A 21087-nucleotide genomic window follows, 5' to 3' on the forward strand; every position below is an offset into this window, starting at 1 on the left:
CAGGGGTGGTTTTCTCATTTCAGTAATATGCCTCATAGTATTCACTGTTCTACATTTCCAACAACTGGCAAACACACGCTCTTTTATTTTTGGGGCTCCCAGGGCAATTTGCTAAAGAGCTAGAATATCATTTTCGCACATCAATTGCTCTAGTTGCAAATAAAGCACCATATTAGCATCAAATAACACATTATACCTCTCAATTACAGACTTTTTAATTAGGGGCAGTAAATGTGTTTTGAGAACGCACAGATGCACATCAATTCCACATGTTTTTTCTTCTCTTACTTCCTGAGAGAACTGCATTCAAGCAGACAATCTTCCAAAAGAAGTCCATACAAAAGTCCAACATTTTAAGTGCATTTTTGAAAAACAGTGATTTCAAAAATGACAATGCAGTTAGCTGTGACAGGTGGTCACTGAGATTTACCAGAATGATACTGGAAAGAAAATTGAAGAAATGACAGTGAAAGCACACAGGCGAGGCCAGGTCATCTGTGTTTGTGGATGCTATTTGAAAAAAAAAAAAAAAAGATGATGTAGTGTCTGAAAGAAAAAAAACCAGTGTGAAAACAATCATTACGATTGTTGCTGTTTGTTCCTCTAGGGTCTAACGTAATCACTGCAGTGATTCACCCTGAGAGGGTTTTAGATAAGCAAACTAAAAAGCTTACATCTCAGTCACCCTAAATCACAAGGAGCAAAACTAAACTCTGCACAACACAGTTTGGATGTGACAATAATCAACTTTCACTCAGGGGAATAAACAGCCTACTTGTGGATGCTAGGGTGGAGATGGGGCTTATAAAATGCTATATGATAGCAGTTGTGGCAGTGAGTGCTGGCTGCCATGTTACTAAAACGAGCACAACAACAGGAGCACAGCAGATAGAAGAGGGAGCACAGCAAACTATCAACAATGCAGCACATGCATGGATTGGAGCTTAGATCTCCTCTTATGAAACGTTATGTACATTGACAAGTGGATGACCATCACTAAAGCCTAAGGTTTTCAGTGTGGCAGCAGGGTAAACAGCACTACAGGAATTGAGCAATTCAAATGCAATTATGGGAAAAATGGTGAAGCAAGCTTTCACATAAATCCATTACTTTGAGATGACTCATTTCTCTAATGCACAACCACATATGAAGAGTGTGGAGGAAATGTAGATGTAGCGGTGAAATGTAAATTAAATTCATGTTGAGTTTCCAATGAAGCCATAATAAGTAAATGCATATTGCATGACGTAAATGCAAGACCAGTCATTTTTACATCCTTAAGGACAGTAAAAGTGTGTGCAATATTGGGGTCTGTGACCCTTTAATTAATAGCCAGATCGCTATAAACCCATAAAAATCTTATGTTTTTTTAAGTTTATTATTCACACAAATTCAATACTTTTTTATCCAAAAGAAAATTATTATTAGTGAGAAAATGGCTCACATAGAGTCTCTATGGTAGGAGGAACCGTGATGCGTGATGGTTCCCTAGTTGTCATAATTTATTTTGGACATTTTACACATGGACAATAACCAATATTACCCTCTACTGGAGACCAATTTAGAACACTTATTGCTAAAAATCCATGCTGGGCAGTCTATAACCTTCACAATCAAAATCAATGCAGTCTCCCAAACTTTGATAAGTAATATTAATGCAACAGTGTCCATATTTCACCACTTAATAAAATCAACAAAGCATTATGCACATATCAATCAGGAGCCGAAGAAATGTGAGCTCAGCCACTACAAGAAAGTCATTCACAATAGTAATTTCTCAATGCAAATACTGTGTTTAGACAGCCACACTGGACCTGAGCAAAAACACAGCCAGAAGCTAACTTTAGCCAACCTCATGCTTAATATCATTAACCCAACCAAGCACAGAGTGAAAATATATTAAGTCACTCTATTCAAGTTAACTCTGTTATCACAAGCAGAAAATTGTCATCTTACCTTGGTGCTGTGAAGCAGTTGGCATCTTTGTAAATCCTTTACAGCAGCAGACCAGAACAACTCCAGCTTCCGGGTTGAAGTGCACTGTTGCCAGCTAAATATGGCTGACTAACAGTATAGTTAGCTTGTTAGACAGCTAACAGGTGCAGCTAACAAGTGTAGCGGCGAAGCTAACCATTAGCAACACCAGGGAGAGCAAAAAAAATATGGTTCCTCCCGAAAGTCCTCCTGAGGCCGCATGTCGAGTCAAATTCGCTTATTATACAGAAAATAAGCGACAGTAGTTTCTTATTAAACAAATGTTTCCGGCATAAGTTTGCAAGTCAACGGTCGCGCCGCTGGGACACGGACGGCTCGAGCCTGACCAATTAGGAGGGTGCGTTCGATATATGCTGCAGTGCTTCCGGGTTTTCTTTGTATTCGATTGGGGAGATGAAAACGCAATTCGGCGTACTCTTTGAACTATTTGGGCGGTATCGTCCACAAGTAATATCCCTCCTCTTTTCCAGTTAGAAACCCAGAGACCAAAAATAAATCCGTCCCATATTTGGGGCACGTTTGTTTTTTTCTGGCCCAGTATATGCCCGGTTTATCCCAAACTGAAACTATTTTTACTCCAAAATATTATTTATTTAGCTCTGTGAAAAATGTCTTGTTAAAGATCACATCTGCATGAAGTGAAGACTTTTTCTGTTTAACAACACCCAATTAGCTAATAAAACAAAAGACCAGGGACATGTCCAGGAACTCATGTTCAGATGACAAAATGGAAAACCTCATTAGATATCCAATATAAAGTTTTGTGCCATTTATATGATGATGGGGTGGGTGTCGGACTCTGATTGGATGTCATTCAAACCTGACAAGTGCCTGAATTAGATCAGGCTTCACTCTGTTTCAGCATGAACATCATTCAAGTTCATATTTCTTACCAATAAACTGTGATCAAAGCCGGCAGGTGCAATTGCAGGTGGCGGAGTGGCTATGAGGTGCCTGTGGGGCTCTCACAAGTCTTTCATCTGGCTGAGGCAAGAGATAAAGAGAGAGGACATGCGAGAGAGCATCATTACAAGTCCATCTACACTCTTTATCTAATCACTAATGGCTTTGGAGAGGAGTTTCAAAACCATCAACACTGCTGTTTCACAATGTTTCCCGCAATACCCGCCTTACAGCCAGCCATTATGTAAACTAGAGTACAAAATATGCTGTTCCAGTCTGTTCTTGCTCCTTCCCATGTCTCTTTCCCTCCATAAGCCACAGTCAAGATGACCTTTTTCTGGTGATGGATGCCAAAGTTACAGTGATCTCCTGTGGACTGGCAGTGATTTTAACATCTGATGTGACAGTCAGATTTCTAGGTTATTCAGAGCACATCACAAGCCTGTCAAGGTGACCCACATATCTGAGAAAAACAATCTTAATGTGCCGAATGTCATAAAGAAAGGCAGATAATAGGAGGATAATGACGTTTGGTGGAGGTACTAAGCTGACTGTCTTGTTTTTCTTTGTGTTAAAGGTCAATATTCACATGTCTTCCTGAAGGCCTCTTCATACCAAGCAGGTACGGTTCAGCTTTTACTGGATCTATACATTCATGCGCCCAGTGGATGACTCCTGTTAGTGTGGGATCACGGGTTGCACCACGTGGAGAATGACCTTTTCAGCCATGTGTCACCTGCCCATGGTGCTCTGTGTGGCCCTTTCAGCATAGTGTGCATGAATATCATTGTTGTAATGCTCCAGTGAAGCAACTAGAACTCAGAAAATAAGAAAAAGGAAAGAGGATCACAGCAAAGCACTGGAGTCAAGCACAAACACTGTTACATTCAGTTTAATGTCGAAAGAATAGTCTTTCTGCTGTTGCTTATTTTGTTTTTAAGAGTTGGAGTTCATGTGAAGTGAGAAGCGTCCACCCTCAGTTCCAAGTAGGTGCTATCCATCGCAGACTCACAGAGAGCTTAGATTTAAAATTTGAAAACCACAAAAGGCCTACATGTCGCAGGTTGAAAAATGGATTTGATATAGGAAGATGATGCAGTACAACTACTACATGGACCTTGTGGTGAGATTGTTTTTGTCAAATCTGATAGAGACCGCAAACTGTTCTGAATCAAGTTTGTGTGGATGAAATTGTTTTTTTTGCAGGGTAAATTTTTTTGTTTTTTGACCCTATTTGACTTTTGTTTCTAATTCAAATCCATCAGGGTTTTTGTTCTGAAGCATATAATACTTAATCCAGTGTCCAAGAACTTTTTAGTGACTGTTAACTGCTGGCGATTGTCAAATTTTGGACACCAAATATGATTTTCCGAAGCAGGGCTTCTCAAAACTGCTCTCCCATGTGAAGGTAGGAAACTCAGAAGAGTCAAAATCTTCATTGTGATGGATTACCTCCCTCAAGCCAGCCTCTCCATGTTGATTTTCACAGCATAGGAAAATGAACTGAAGCCAGAGGCTGCCTGGCAGGTAGAAAACCATTATAAAAAAAATTTGGAAAATGCCAAGCAGTAATGTAAAATGCAGGCAATTTGCAGTTAATGGGCTATAACACCTCCAACCACCCACGTGGCCTTTTACACATGAACATTAATCTTGTTCAGTCTTTGAGCAACAAGTCTTGAGGGGAGGTTTCTGGGCATTCAAGGTCCAAACCCTCCAGGACCGCCGCACACCTTGTGCTGGAGTAGAATGAAACCTAATAAGGATAATTGCCTTGTTAGGGCTTCCTATGAAGTCAGCTCCCTGGTGAGCTGCCATGGGAATGGCCATGCATATATGGATGAACTCTGCACTCCTCCCACTCAGCTCACAACCACCTGCGAGCCGTCTGGCAATGCACGTATTCCATAGATATAGGGCAGGTAGCTGTGGGTGGTGATGGCTGACGGATGAATGGAAGGACAAAGAGGACGGAGACGGGTACATTTAGCAGTTGACAGCCATTTTTCAGAGTAAGTGTAGATGACAGATGGATGATTAGTGCATGTGTCTGTCTAAACCATCTGCACAGAGTCTTTTCACACTCTGTTTACATATTGCAGGATGGCCCGGAGAGGTGAAACTCCGGCCACTTTGGCTTCCACACACCCAGGATGCAACAGAGGGATTCTTTTTTGATTCTCTGACAGGCCGCTTGATGATGCTTGTGCGTGTTTGTGTTTCCTTCCCAGGGGAAAGCTCACAATGAGACTCTGCTCAGGGCTGAACATGCACCTCTGCCTCTCCCCTGCTGACTTGGTAGTGCTGATGAGGGAGTGAGGGAGGCAGACGGACATGTTTGTGTGTGTGTGTGTGTGTGTGTGTGTGTGTGTGTGTGTGTGTGTGTGTGTGTGTGTGTGCGCGCGCGCATAGGTGCCAAGCAGGAGTTGTTGTTTTCGCACGCATCCCAAGACAGGTACCCCTCCTCTTCAACTGCGCTACGCAACAACAACACGAACACAACGGCAACAACTTCTCCGAGCGAGGCCGGCGCTGTCATGGTAACAGCGTAGAGTGACCTTCAGAGGTTGCTGATGCTCCCCAGAGCTGCCTCCTATTCTGCTTGGCATGGACTTTGTGAGTCATCAACAACATTCAAATTCACATGCTCCCTCTCTGGAGGTTTGGGCTTATTAAAATGGATGAGCAAATGGGGAAAAATGATGGAAATAGCAACAACTGAACTGAGTTGACAGCATTTTGAGCAACCTGATTAGCATAGTCAATAACAAATCTATCATAAACAAGATCAGTCAGAAATGAGATTAGGATAATAGCACATTCGGGATCAAAGGATGTTATGTTCCCCCATTAATCTATCAGTATTTACATACAGTAGCATGAGGGTACAGGTTATGTAACAGTATTGACTTCTTTTTTTTTTTTTACAGGAAATGCATCAACAGTGACAAATAAAAAATAAATGACATCAAACCACATGTAGAATTGGAAATAACACCTTCCATCACAGGGATTTGGTGCAGGATTTCCATGCTAACCTCTGCCTATATGACACGGGTGTTCCACCTGGAGAGCTACTCACCAAGGATCAGTGAACACATAAGCCTGGGAAAAAAAGAAAGAAAAAAAAGCACATCAGAGCCATGATAGGCTGCCTCTCGGTGTCACACTGATGGGTTCCACACTGCCACCAACTGGAGGAGAACAGGAAGTGAGGCATGGTGGAGGAATCCTCCTCAGGATGAGTTGGTTTGCGGAGCACATCAACGCTTGTGTTTCTCACTGTGCAGCTCAAATAAATGACGCCGGTGCATTTTACAGATAAGGCACCGATAATGTTTCCAGCAGCCATTAGGAGCCCGTGGGTGGTTAATGTAGAGCAGCAATTTGTCATCACATTTATAGTATAAGGCTTAGTCATCTATCTGGCAGTAAGTACATTGGCATTTTGTGCACAGTGTGATGGCTTCATATGTATCCTATATGTGTGTCGGTGGTTGTCATAGGGTGGGGTGGGTGCAGGAGAGAGAGGGGGGGGGGGGGTTAGATGGTTGTGAGTGGACAACAAGGACACAATTTCTTTTTTTCTTTTTTTTAAAGATTGATTGGGATACACACGTTGTATCCCGTTGCCGTGGCAACCCCCAGGGCCAGGAGCAGATGACTTAATTCCCAGTGGAGAAACAAGCCACTCAAGTCTGTCATCCTCTGCCTCTGCTGTTCTGTATGGTGTGTGTAAGTGAGTATGAGTGTGTGGTGTGTGTGTGTGTGTGTGTGTGTGTGTGTGTGTGTGTGTGTGTGTGTGTGTGTGTGTGTGTGTGTGTGTGTGCGCACAACATATTGAACAAGTCTGCTGTGCTGCTGTACTTGGTTTACTTTGCCCTAACTGAATAAAATGTCCATGTGATGAAGGCCATGCTAATCAGATAGATAGCCGTGCATGTAGAGTTTTGTTGTTCGCCTCGGCTGGACGGAGTCTCAAGGTGACGATGTGATTTCTGCAGCATTTCATTTCCCTCGCAGGAGAGATTTTGGAAATGAGGTGAAAAACTTAACTCATGCAAATTGTACACAGCTTGCCTCAGGGCCTCATGGACTCACGGACTGGGCCCTGATTAGAAAAAAAAGCTGTAGATTTTTCTTTGCACATTATATGTAAAGGTCAAATTATTATATTATATATATATATTATATACGCTTAGAACAGAATCCTGTTTTTGCTCGTAATACAAGACTAAATCCCTCCACTGAAACCCAGAGTAAATTAATTTATATCTCTTTACCACGAGGACCCAGTGAAGACGTGAAGTTCTCCATATTTCATTTTCACAACACAAGAGCAGAAGTTGAAAATCTTCAGCTTTATGCAAATAAATTGGCTTAATGACTCTGCAGTGACAGCGGAGAAATGCATGACATTCACTTGTTTCACGTCTTTATCGCATTTCAATGAGTCACAACACTGACATTCTGATTCAGAGGACATGTCCATATGAATTAACTACTTTTTTGCAGACTGCTGAACTTAACCAACCTCCAGCATATTGCTTATGAACAGGCAGAGTCACACAGCTACCGGCAGCACTCACCCACTGAGAGAGGGTGGAGGAACTATGACTACACCTGTGGATATATACTGTATGCTACAGGTGGAAATCTCGGCTACAAATGGCACAAAGTCACATGAATTCTTTGCGATCAACAAAGTTTGCCGGTTTGTGTGACGTTTGCTAAAAAAGCTAGCTACATGCTAGCTCGCCACAGCAATTTGTTGCATGATTTCTCTGCTTGCAGCGAGTCTCCTCTTGTCTCTTTGAGGCGGCAAGAGGAAACTTGGATACATTATAACAAAACTAGTATCTGCAAATACATGTAAAATGTAGACAGGAAATAAGTTTGCAGACTTCTGCCAGGTGTGGATTACCAACACGGCAAACTGGGCAGCTGCCCCAGGCCTTCAGGGGCCCTGAAAAGCCTTCATTCATTGTAGGGTTTGGTTTGTGGTGATGTGATTAATGCTTCAAAATAAAACTCCTAATAAATGATGTTAAATCAAAATTAATTGGATCCCCATAGTGAGTTAATTTGGCTATGATTATTAACTTGAGTCTGGAAGGGAGATCCACCATACTGCACTAACTAACACCAACATACAGCCTATAAGATTTAACCAGCAAACACTATACTATTCCCCATCCCTCAGCACTCAGACAGACTTTCAGGTGAAGTTAGAAGAGAAAATGTTTGTCTTTTGTTAATTCCAAATGCAGAGGAAAGTCAAGCCCCCCCCCCACCCCCCCGCTTAGTCTGTTAGCTGGGAGTGCTCTGTGTTTATTCTCCAGCCTGCAGAGCATCCTGATGAATACTGAAGTCCAAATCAAAGTCAGCCTCACTCTAATTACATTCAGAATATTTCTGACTGTGACTTAGAAAGTGAGGTTCTAATTTATTCTACTCTAAAATGATTAAACCACATTATTGAAGCCAAATGGACAGAAATCCACTCCACACAATGGGCCGGACTGAGTCCAGAGAGGAAAAAAAGTTACATGAAGTGAAAACAGTTGAGACAAAAACCAACAGGCCAAAGGACAGAGCAGAATGCCATCTCTAATAGATCTCTTTTTTTAGGATAATGGGTTATGAGTGGTGGTGGACGGCCAGACAGGAGTCATTTTTGGTGGGAGAGTGATTTAGGTGACAGCTGTGGTGATAGAATGGGCCAGATGTAATGGGTAGAAAATGTGCGGATATGCTTTATAGCAGCTGATAATGTAATGGCTGCTGGACAAAGTAATGATTACTTGTCAAAATGTATAAAAGCTCCTCTATAGCCTTTTAATCTATTAGCTCCTGGTTAATAATATAGCGATTATTAGCATGTTATTATAATTTAACATTTATTGGCATTATTATGATCAATTATTTAGAATTTTTGGACGTTTCGATAATGCTGTTTCATTATCTTGCTCTGCATCTTTTTAATAATACAAAAGAAAAAACGAAAAAAAAACCTTCATTTTAATATTTCCATCGGAACCTTTGCCATGACTCTGAGCCAAATGAGTTAAATCATGCCATTTGGTAAATGTCACGCTTTTGGACTATCATTAGTTGATTCCTCGCTGTTTGTGCACGGTGTTAGTGTCCAATTGGCTTTTACGTGGCTTTTCAACAAAGGGCAGCTCCACATGTGGTCCAGGTGTTGAGGGAAGTGCATGCGAGGCGTGTGAAGTCGTTTTTTTTTTCTTTGTTGCAGTTTGTCCAGCTCCAGCTTGTCTTCAGAGAATGACTGGCCACGCAGCGTGCCTTCACAAAGCACTTTCATGGCGGCGCCACGGAGAAGTCTCACCGGCTTGAAAGAGAGATTGCGCTTTCTGCTGGAAGAACAGTGTGACATTAGGTTAGGCCGGAAGGTCTGAATGCAATAATTTCCCATCATCAAGGACACCTCAATTTGAATACTGGCTTTAAAGTCTCACCTCAGATATCACTTAGCTTTGAGATAACGAGGGTGCACGGGTTGGCACTAGTCGTTTTCAGACTGCTGGTTGAGAGAATGGGCCGCTGTGATAAAGGAGACCAGAAGGAATAGGCAGAGGAAATTGCACAAATATGTCCAGTATCATTCTCCCCCGATCCGTTCTCACTCTTTCTGGCATCCTGACCCCTGCCATCCCTCTGTGTGGATGAGTGCTTCCTCGCACCAGGGACCCCGGAGATTGAGGAGAACTCCAGAACCAAGAGCATGAAACCAAACCGATAATGAAATATGGCCGGTTTTTCCTCAAGAAACAAGATAAGGCCGGCTTCTCATCTCTGTGCTGACTATCAGCCTCTCAGGATCTGAGGCGCTTTGTGGAAGGGGTTACGTCTATACACAGCTACACACACACAAACAAACCAGCCTGGACACATGCACATCGCTGTAAGCTATGATACAGCAATTACTGTTTTTATTTGAAAGTGAATGCAAGAAGATGGTGACAGCTCTCACGCAGGCTGATCGCAGCTAATAAACTTATTCTCTTTTAAAGATAAGCATCGGAATAACTGTCTGGGTGTTTTCACATGGAGAAAAATGTGTAACAAACAGCAGAAAATAGATTTAGAAAGACTGACACAGACTAAAGCAGCAAATTTATCATTGCGATTTGTCATGACACACATAATCCAGCTGCTTTCTCATGCAGTATATGAATTTTTAATCTTACTGGTTTATAACAATTTATTGCATCCAGTATTGCTGTTCTCATCATACACTGTAGCCATAACAGAGGCTGTGCTGCATCAAAAAGTGACATCAACACATCCTCTCTACAGGATATGATACTAATCAGGAGCCTGGATGTGCTCAGGCAGCAATAAACAACTAAGAAGGATTCATGAAAGCAGCATTTGGTTCTCATAAAGTTGTAATATTCAACAATTTGTAGCCATGATTTAAGAGTACTGAGGTTCCACCATTACCCAAAACACAGAGCAGAAAAGTCTCTGAAATGTTTGAATTATTAGGACTGTATTTAACTCATCTAACTAAACCTAAAAACTAAAGAAAAACTAATTACTGTGCTACTAGATTAAATAGTTCTTTTCAGGAAAGCTCTTGGGAAATTAATATGAAATTATATCGCCGTAAAATAAAACATTCATTTTATTTTCACGGCTCAAATTTGAAAGAGCATTTCAAAGCAACAAACTCTGGTGGAGGATTACTAAATAATTCATCTGTTTATTTGTACAGCCCTCGAAACTAGTCAGCTTCAAAGAGACTGTTGTGCAGAATGTAAATCCCTCGCTCCAGGTCGCAACTTTAGTGTTAACTTTCTTGTAATTATAGAAAGTAGATATCCCTCTTTTGGGTCGTTAACCTCTCGTATGTCTGTTTAATGATGATACAACCACCTAACGTGACATTTAATACTGTTAACGCCACAGAACAGGACAACAACACGGCCTGGCATTTGTCTCGAAAGGTTGCGGACGTAATGAAAATTTGTTGCAAAGCTTGAAAACTAAAACCTTTACAAAGACTGTTGTAATATTCACATGCGGTCCGACCTATAATTCACTGAGTGACGATGAGCCTAAAAGGATTCTATTATTTTCTGCCCTTTAGTAGAGGCAGGTTTGAATTGTCCTCGCCCTCTGTGACTATTCCAAATGACAAACCCTACAACTCTCCATAAAAATGCTAATAGGGATTATGGAGGGAGCCTCCGGCACTTCGATCAACTGAAACAGGCCATTATCTGGAAATTTAGTTGACATTAGTCGTGATATGGTTCTTACGTAGATGCTTCCCTGCTCACTCCGTCTCTAGGTGAGGGAATTAATGCGTTTCAATAGAATAATAGAGGTTCTGTAAGGTGAAGGGAGGTTTCATGTCCCAGTCGCAGGCAGGTTGGTGATTGGCACGTTGAATCATCATGAATGTGTGTGTGTGTGTGCGTGTGTGTGTGTTGCGAGATAGGCGGAGGAACCGAACCCCCCGCCTCCGTCACATTGCATTACTGACTCAGTGGCATGGTATCATCACATCAAATTAGTCTTAATGAACACAAGCGAGTCGACTGAGGAGAGAGATAATCAAACTTTTATTAAATGACTTAATCCTCTGTACATGCATAATGTAATGGGAAGAGAGATGGGTCTGTGATGTTCCGTCTGCAAAGGGCGATGATCTTTACCCCCCAAAACATGTGAGTGTATGTGGAAGCCGAGCTCTCTATCGACGGTCTAAAAACCTACAGATTATTTGCCGCGGTGCAGCAGCTCGCTGAACAGCTGGAATAAAATCATCTAAATACAGGAAGTAAAATGCCTCTACCAGCCAAACCTGTTCCCTTGAGTAAACAAAAGAGATGCATTTCAAATAGTATGTTCCTTCAGTTCATTTGGTTATCATACAAAAAAAGAAAATGCACTGTAGCTCACTCCACACATCTTAGATGCCATAAACAGAGCAGCTAAACTATCAAATATTGCCATAACCTGTAAACAAGAGCAAAATCGCTTTTTTTTTTTAATTTTTTTTTTAAAGAATCCACATATAAACTAGACATGGGTTTCACCCTAAAACATTTCATCACTGACGGGTATAATATTCAGATGCTAACATTAAGATGCATAAAGCGTATAAGTGATATAAAGTCTTGCTTGTGCCAACTTTATCATTTAAATTGGAAATATTTCAAATATGATTTTCTTTATTCAGGTTTGTTGACGCCCCAGTGGGATTCAAATGTACCAAGGAATTATGGGAAGAAGGTAAATCTGGCACTAATTTAAAAAAAAGAAGAAGAAAAAAAAAAAAAGCACCTAGCTTAAAAATCTCACATGCATTGCAAGGCACTGTGCTCACTTTGGCTGATGGTACTGCAGCAGTAATTCTGTTGAATTTGGTCCAAGTGTTACTAAACAGCAGCTCTGCACTGGCATCAGATACAACTCAAACACTGCAACACTGGAGATGTCATTAATTCGACCTGGATGACTGGGTGTGTGCACTTTTTTTTTTTTGTTTTGTTTTTTTTGTTTTTTAGCCTCTAAACAAGTGTGAAAAGACTTTGTGTGCACTTGTTTTTGCAGCACATACATTCATTTTAGTTTTGCTTTTTAAGACCTTATTAAAAATCAATATAATGAACAGATCTAAATGGCCTATATACAATACATTTACATTAAATATGTATACGATGACAGGCGACTGTCAGGACAGGACAACGTTAGCCCCTTGTTCACTCAGCTTTCACCTCGGGGATGTATTTTAAGGCTGTGAGGCTCGGAGAACGACTACTTTACAGTTTCAGCTCTAACAGACAGAATCAAACAGAAGAAAAGGCCGCGATGGTGGACTTGACCCAGGGCAGGAGGAGGTGAGAGAACGGGGGGGGGTGCTGGGTTGTTTGCGGCGGGTCCGGGCTGTGCAGAGCGGTTCTACCTTGTCAGCTGACCCACCACCTTCAGCAGAGTCTTGTTCTCCTGTTTGAGTTGCTCATTCTCGTCTTCAATGTCATCCAGGTCCTGAAAAACACACACACACACACATCTGGGTGGTTATCACTCTCTGGACACACTGATCCACATGAATATTCATGACAGTACTTCTATAACTTCGAGAGGTCTGGTCGGGTTGTAAAGTGTGCATTACTTGCTGCCAGGTTTCCTCCTCTAGCCAGGCTGCTTTGATAGCAACAAATTAGGCATTAACAGCTTCAATTAGTTGCAAATGAGAGAGGCTCTTAGTTGCCACGGCGCCGTCTCATCCAAGTTGTTCCCCTCATTTTTCGGTTTCTTCCATCACTGGTCATGATCGCATGAGTGTTGGGAATAAACCTCATCGCACTGAGGAGAGTCAAACTAAAGAGGTGACAAGTTTCTAGGATTGATAAGAATGACTGTTTCAGATCACACAGACTGACCTTATGGACAAATGGACTCCTCTGTATACTCAATATTTTTACAATAACATATATAATGTGAAAGGGGTCGCTCTAAGCTGATGAAGCTTCAGTGACCAGGTGTCCCGCTTTATGTGGGACTGTGCAGCATTTTTATCCCGATGTCCTGCATTTTGATTGGCTTTAGTTTTCAAAAGTCAACACTGCAGGACAAATCTGGCTTCCATCGAATGGCTGTGAAGAAAACAGAGTCACCACTGTCACTCTGGGGCTGTGATGTCACGCTGCGCACACGTGGGTCAAGGTTAACGTGTCGCCGTCTTTGCTGCTTATGCTGCACCCAAAGGGGGAAAATTGCGAGTCACTGCAAAGTCCCCAGCTATGCAGATTTCAGCAGGTTATGATGGAGGGAAAATACAGCTGTAGAGATGTGCCGATCTCTGGCTGCGTTCCTATTGTAACCCAAAGATTATTTCCAGACAGAAAGGCTAACAGCAGCTAGAATAACTATTGTTCACCACACCGTGCAGCTCAGCATTGGTGATGTGTCCCACACTGTCCCACACAAACATACTCTTTGTGCCACATTTGCTTTGTTGGGGTCTGCAGACGGACACAGTTAGTGTCTGGTGAACATGGCGGAGTGTGTAGCAGCCACAGAGTCACATATTTCCCTCAGGAGTAGGTGGAGACCACGACCAGAGCTCAAAGAAAGTGAATACTGGCCTTATATTTGCCTGGTGGCAACTTAATGTTGTGCTTGCTAATGAATTCACTATATCAACATTAAAAAAAACTAATTTAACCTTTCAAAATGCAAAATCTACAACTTGCTGTATCATTAGCTGGAAGACCTCATCGTCGTGGATCTGACCTCTTTAGGATTCCTCTCTTCAAAGAGAAGAGGGAGATTCAGGTCCAGGAGTTGAGCTTTATCTTTTCTTTCTCTAGCAAATAAACTTCTACAGTTACTGAGGGTTCAATCATCCTCTGCAGCGACGCCAGACTGGATCAGCTGTTATCTCCCGCTTTCCCATCAGGCCTCGTGGAAGCCTCTCTCAGGGACATTTCAGATGGCTATCAGCATGTCGACCGTCCTGACACAGAGCCGTTCTCTTATGACCAGCTTCCTGTCCATGTGATGCTATCAGCAGGGAGCCCGCTGCAATATTGCACTCTTGGTGTTTGCAGATGGGTCGTGGAGCGTGTATCATAATGACAAAAGGGTCCAGATAATAAACAAGCAACATTCATTTGACTTTTAGCTGAAAATGTACACATCACTGACCGCAGAGCCTGAGCGCTTGTTTAGATTTGATTGGCTCTGCACGGGAGAGCTAAGATTTGTTTTCTCAGTCTGAATATTTGAGACATCAGAGTCTTTCAGAGCTACTCCCACCCGCCGCGCTCAGAGATGCCAAAAAAGCAGAGAGAGATGTATTTTACCACTAGTCTCGGTGACCCAGAAAACACAGGCGATGGCTGCGAGTTGAGGGATTGTTGACAGTCCGGGGTGAAAGGGAGATGAGGGTTCAGAGGGTTCAGGAAGGTTTCACTCCAGCTGCTCAGCATAAAGAGACATCAACTAACCTGAGAGTCCCCTGACCCCTCAACCCTGACCGCAGTGTGAGGAGGAAACAGGACCCAGAGCAGTGAGGCCAAACCAAACTTAAAAACACACACGACCCCTGCCAGTGGGTTCATGTCAGTGTAAAACACTCTGATGATAATTATAAAGAGAGGCAGCTTCTCATCACTCGTGTAGTTTGACTAAAGTGAACTTTGACCCTGCAAGCGCTTCATGACAAGTGTCCACAAGCAGAGAAGCACAGGAAGCAGCAAAAATAACAATATTTCTGTCACAGTTCCTCACTACATTCTATTCTCAGCTGGTTTTGAGTTTGGAGCGTTTTCTCACTGGAAAAGTTCATGGGGATTTGTCATTTGAACAGGAAAATTTATGAGACGTACTTGCATCACAAGTTCAGACTGTAAATACCTGGATTGAAACAGTTAAATAGATAGAAAGTGAATAAATCACTGGTAAACTGTTAGAGGCAAGTGAGGAGAAACCAGGGAGAGAACAAACATGACCTTTAGCAGCAGCACAAGACTTATGATCAACACTGCATCAACTGTTCTGCCCATTTACACGAGGGGGAACTCCACCAATCATGTTACAGCCTACAGACTGAAAACTCAGTCATAATAAATAACTGTATAATAACAATGGGAGTGTGGAAACAGAGGAAACATTCGAGTACGACCTTTGGAGTACAGTGGTGAAACACATCAGTCCACAGCTGGAGAAAAATGTCAGCTGATTGTGGATTAATTCAATTATAAAAGATCAAGCTGTAATCAACAAACTCCGTCCAGGGGTGTAGAGTGAACTAAAGCCCGTCACCATGACACCAGAGGTGGACTGACAATACCACACTGATTGGCTGAGGATGGCAGGGTTGTAATGTGGTGATCGTTTACTTTGACCTGTGGCTCTGCTTTACTGAATGTGAAATGACACAGTAATTATATAATGTTAAAATTCAATTTGAAAAGTTTTAATTGGAGGTATTTTGAACTCCGAGCGTTAACTTGAGCTCAGTCTCCGTTCTTCCTTCTTTAAATCAGAACACGGAGTGAGAGGTCTAACCTTTCTGAGATGCTCCGAATATCTAAAAAGGAAGAAACTTGGTGTTTAAAAGTTGAAGACTACAGTACGTCTGGTGCTTTCAGCTGCCACAGCACAATTCATTTCTCTTACTGGGCTGTTTGTTTTTTGCTTTATTGTATAAAACTATTTGTCCAAACCCTCTCGGATGAGGAGCACAACAGGAGTGCAGTTCTGAAAATACCCTGAAATTTAAGCTGACAAAAACTCAGAACTAATCTTTCTCGCTTTGCTTGAGACATACAATCACGTTCTTATCCACCAGGCAGCAAATTTGTTTTTGGTGGGTAAATCAATAAGAAATAAATGTCACCTTCTACACTGACCGCTAACTTTTGAGGCTCAAATGTCACCAAACCTCTGGTGCGTTTTTGTGTAGTGTTTAAAACGCAAACTGCACTTACTGTGCCTGTGAGCAAAACATATATCATTAATATGTGTGTAGATCCAAAAATAAAGGTTTGTTGATGCCCAAATCCTAATGGACCGCAAGAAAAAAAAACAAAAAAACACTGTAGAGAAACACAGAGCTATTATACACAACTCCAGTAAAATGCCAAATGATGATTTCCAGCCCCCACGAGCCGCCCACACATGAAAACACAAAGGATCGCTCAAAATATCAGACATCAGAGCAGAACGTTACGTAGGCTGGACTCACTCTGTTCAGCAAGTCAATTTCCTCCTTCAGCTTCCCGATGAGGTCGTCTTTGTCCTGATGGGCCTTCAGCAACCTGGCGTTCTCCTGACGCTCTCTGGCCAAAACCTACAACCACACACACACACACACACACACACAAAATTACCGACACGATTACATGAACAACACAGTAGATTGTTTTACCAGATGAAAATAGGGCATGAAATTTGTATTTAGGTTCATACATGTTGCAGTGGGACTAAAAACTGCCCTGTAATAACTTCAAGTTTGTGAGAAATGATAATTGTCGGATCCAAAACACGTGCACTGGAGCATTTCTGCCTGAAACGAAAACTCAAAATTAACTTTTGGAAAAGATGAAATACGTTTTGGGGGTTGCAGCAAAGTTCATGCACCTTGGGCGTCAGACTGTTGTGGTGAAGAGGAAGCAGAGCATGAAAACGAAGCTCCTGATTTACCTGTTCAAACCCTACACCTGGTTTGGTCCTGAGCTCTGGAGAGTGACTGAAAGAATCACAGATACAAGCCGTTCTCTTCACAGCTGCTGTTCACCCTCGATGACGGGGTAAAGGCTAGCTCTCTACAAAGCATCACCTGACATCATCTGAAGGTAAGTGTTATACATGTTTTCTGAAAGGCCAGACTCAAAGGCGGCACAAAAAGCCGGCTGTCACAGAGAGGAACGAATTCTACAAAAGGAGTCTCTCCTCAAATTCAACACCTGACCATGGAGGTACATCCCACCAGGAAGAATAGACTATGCCGGAAGGATTAGACAGTATACTCCCCTCTGACAAGTGGCCGAAATGGAAAAAGAAGAAGAAAAGAAAGAGAAGCTAAAAGAAGAAAAGCTCTAAACATTTCATATGCTAACGGCCTGTTTCAGGTGAATTTTAAGTGAATTCATCTTAACTGTTGTGCAGCCAAAACTACAACAGCAAACAGCCGAATTCAACAGTTGCAGCTTGAAAGAGACGACTTTATTGAAAACACATTTTCCTTTCACAAACATCTGCTTTTAACCGCCTCAGTCAATAAAAAAAACAATCACTTTTTGTGACGTGACAGTTTAAATTGAGTTTGTGATTTTCTATTTCCAAAACTCAACTCAATTCTGCAATAACAAATGCATACAGACTGTCAGTCAACAATGTATTAATAGTTGTTTTTATATAGTGCTTTTGTATTTCTTTTCAATGGCACTTGGTTAAAGGCCAAAAAGTTCCTGCCTCCTATAAAACTACACTGAAACAAATGAATGTTGTTCCCACCTGTGAGAGACAGAAATGCTGCTGTTTGTTTCTGATGAATGAAGATCAGACTTCAGATTTCTTCTTTCTGTAGCTGATAAACATGAAATTGTTTCCATAGAAACCAACTGGGCAGGTACAGTCGAAGGCACAAAGCATGATGTAGCCAACAAAGATATGTTCACCAGTGTTACACCACTATTCATAATGGGGTTTTTTTTTTTTTTTTTTTTTAAAAAGTGCCTCTTTGAAGTCTTATAGAATCTCATCCCAAAGACACCTGAACAAACACAGTGAAAACCAATACATCAATACAGGTTAAATCTCCATAAGCGTTTCTCTTTTTCTTGTTTGAGATATCACTTGGCTTTTTTTTTGCCTTTATTACGATAGGGAAAGTGAGAGAGAGACAGGAAGGTTAGGGGGGAGAGAGAGGGGTCGACACGCAGCATGATCAAACATATACATGTCAGTTTTGTATTCTGGGGACCTAAAGTTGCTGCCTGGAGTCTCAAGAATTTTACCTGCCTGACCTGTCGTACACACCTCCCCCTGTATGGAAGTGAAGTGAACAATGTGGACAAAAATAAGTTGTGTGAAATATGATTTCTTAAGTGTTTCTGGTCATTTGACCCAGACAAACAACCTCTCACTGAAGTCATCGAGGTCACAGCGGCACTTACTTTAAAAAGCCTCCCCCCCCCCCAAAGCCACCTGTGTGACATTTGATTCCGAGTTGAGTTTGTGCAGTGGCAGCAGTGAGTGGCTCGGTGTCTGATGGGGGTTGGTGTAGGAGGAAAAGACATATCTGCACTGTAAAAGGTCATCTCTTCAACAACACAGGAGAATTTCTGCCAGTGCTGAGCCGCGGTTTCCAGCCAGAAAAATCAGAGCCCGCGCTGCCGCTCAAGGGACTAAAAGTGGAAGATCGCCTGAACAAAGTGCCTTATAGTTGGCTAAAGGAGTTTTATATGGACCCTTGAAGAGCTCAGAGTGTATTGAAAAGTTGATAGGATTTGGTAGTGATAGCAGATTTCAATCCAAAAGATGATCTTTCCTCTGTGACTTTTACATTTCACAGGGAGGTCAATTTAACTTCAGTTACACTGAGGGAAGTAGAAGAAGAAAAAAAACAACAGTTTGGGATTTGCTCCTTCTGACTGATGCTTCATCAGAATTCACTTCCTGTTTCCAGGGTGTAGCTGGAAGATGAGTAAAAGCCACAAGATAGAAGAAGAAATCCCCTGTGTTTTGGTTCAAGTGTGGGCAGCAGCTACCACTGAGGACGCTGAGGGGATATTGTCACTATTGTTTCTTAAGGCTGACTGATATTTAGTCTACATCCTTAAATTTTTAAAGTTTGAATTAGACTCAACTTGGTCCTGTTTTCATTGTAGTTACAAATCTGATTTAAAGAAGCAGCAGGAAGAATAACCGCTGATATAAATAACTAAACTCCATTGGCCAGAGTGACGCAGTCGGCAAGATGTTCCATTAAGACTCGAGAGTCTCGCTCCGTATGCTGTCGCACTTTCAACAACAACAGGCTCTGACCTTTCCACAGCAGGGAGGTGATGAAACCTGCCAACATGTGTATTCTGACTCATCTGGACACCGACAGGAACCTCTCCAGTCTCAGAGCAGATGTCTGTGTCTACTCACCTTTTTTTTTTTTTATATCAGCAACAATGGAAATGTATGTATGTTTTAAAGCTGAACCTTAACCTTATAGTTTGACATTTCGGGGAAATCCCCCACTGTCTTGCTGAGAGTTAGAGGAGAAGATCAATACTGGTGCCTTTGTGTGAAGTATGGAGCTGTAACCAAGAGGCAATTAACTTAGCTTAGCAGAAATACAGGGCGCTAGGGGAAACAGTTAGCCCGGCTCAGAATAAATAAATATACGTCCACTAGCACCTCTAATGATCAGAGAGTAAAACATTATATCTCACTACTGGTTAAAGCTCATCTTGTTGTTTTTACATTTTTCTTTGAGCATGAATTAAACAAGCAAGATACACAAACACATGAGCCTTAAAGGTGACGGTATGCTAAGCTAACTGCCTTCTGGTTCCTGACATGAGCACTGTATCGATCTTCTTGTTAAACTCTTGGCAAGAAAGTAAACAACTGTATTTCCAAAAAATGTCTAACTATTCCTTTAAAACATAATGTAACTGGCTTGTGTCTGTGGAGCAGGTTCACACTGTATTCATTAACAATGACTAGAAGTAGCCGTTACCTTCTCCAGCTCCTCCATCCTTTTCTCCAGACCTCCATCTCTGCCGTGGCGGTTGTGTCGTTGCCTGCTGTTCCCACCCACCTCCTCCTCGGACCCCCCCGGTCCTGCAGAGCTGTAACAAACACACACAAACGCACCACTTTTTACAACCAGGAAACTTACTTTACTTACTTACTTCTCGGAGTTGCGGTGACATTCGATTTCCTGTGTGTCCTGTGCTGTGTTCACTCTGAGGCTGTTTGAAGGTACAAATCATAGAGACATTATTAAAACTTCAATGGGTGGGTGGGTGAGTGGGTGGGGGCGGGGGAGAGACACATCCATCATCAAAAGAACAGGTGGGAATATTGTCGGCATGCTTTACCTTTCAATTAGGCATGCATTATTAACAGCCCTCTGCCTTTTATTCCATTAACCGAGAAAAGGCCAGAGAGAGTTTGGTACCAGAAAAATAAAAAATAAAAAATAAAAGATTGTGATTAAGAAACCATTTACACTGTACAACTTCAAACAGGCTCTGGGATGGCAGCGGCTACTTGTGTGTCACTGTTCTCAGGCTGGTGGGGAAAATGGTTTTAAAGGTTTTTGTACGCAGCTCGAGCAGAACACTAACCTTATCTCCTTTTCACTTCGTCGCTGCTTAGAGACGGATTCTGGGGCAGCTGGGAAGGAATATTCATGTGCAGTTTATTTTCTTACTGATCTTATTTCAATAATTATTGATGTGGAAACTTGGAATGAGCTGCTGGCTCTGTACCACTGCGACTACAACGGAACAGAGTGTGCCAGGTTTATGAAATCTCCAAGGGAATCAATTTTTTTTTTTTGGGGGGGAGGAAGAGGCTGCAGGCTTCACTGAATTGTCTGAAGGAGGCTGTCAGCATTTTTATGCATCTGAAACAGACAGGAGAGCTGCTGGCGAGACAAAGGACAAATATAACTCTCCTTTGTACCATCTGCAC

At 42.0% G+C, this 21087-nt stretch overlaps 1 protein-coding gene across 1 annotated transcript in view; it reads right to left on the reverse strand.

The window, feature by feature from the left end:
* Positions 1-12693: 12693 nt before the first annotated feature.
* The window catches only part of pawr (pro-apoptotic WT1 regulator), a 62195-nt gene continuing 53801 nt past the window's right edge, over positions 12694-21087 (reverse strand). The window contains 3 exon segments of the mRNA XM_022749097.1: positions 12694-12924; positions 16634-16738; positions 20126-20237. Coding sequence (XP_022604818.1) covers positions 12694-12924; positions 16634-16738; positions 20126-20237 — 448 coding nt within the window.

Source organism: Seriola dumerili, unplaced genomic scaffold (assembly GCF_002260705.1).
Source record: "Seriola dumerili isolate Sdu_G_001 unplaced genomic scaffold, Sdu_1.0 BDQW01000138.1, whole genome shotgun sequence".
NCBI classification, from domain to species: Eukaryota; Metazoa; Chordata; class Actinopteri; order Carangiformes; family Carangidae; genus Seriola; species Seriola dumerili.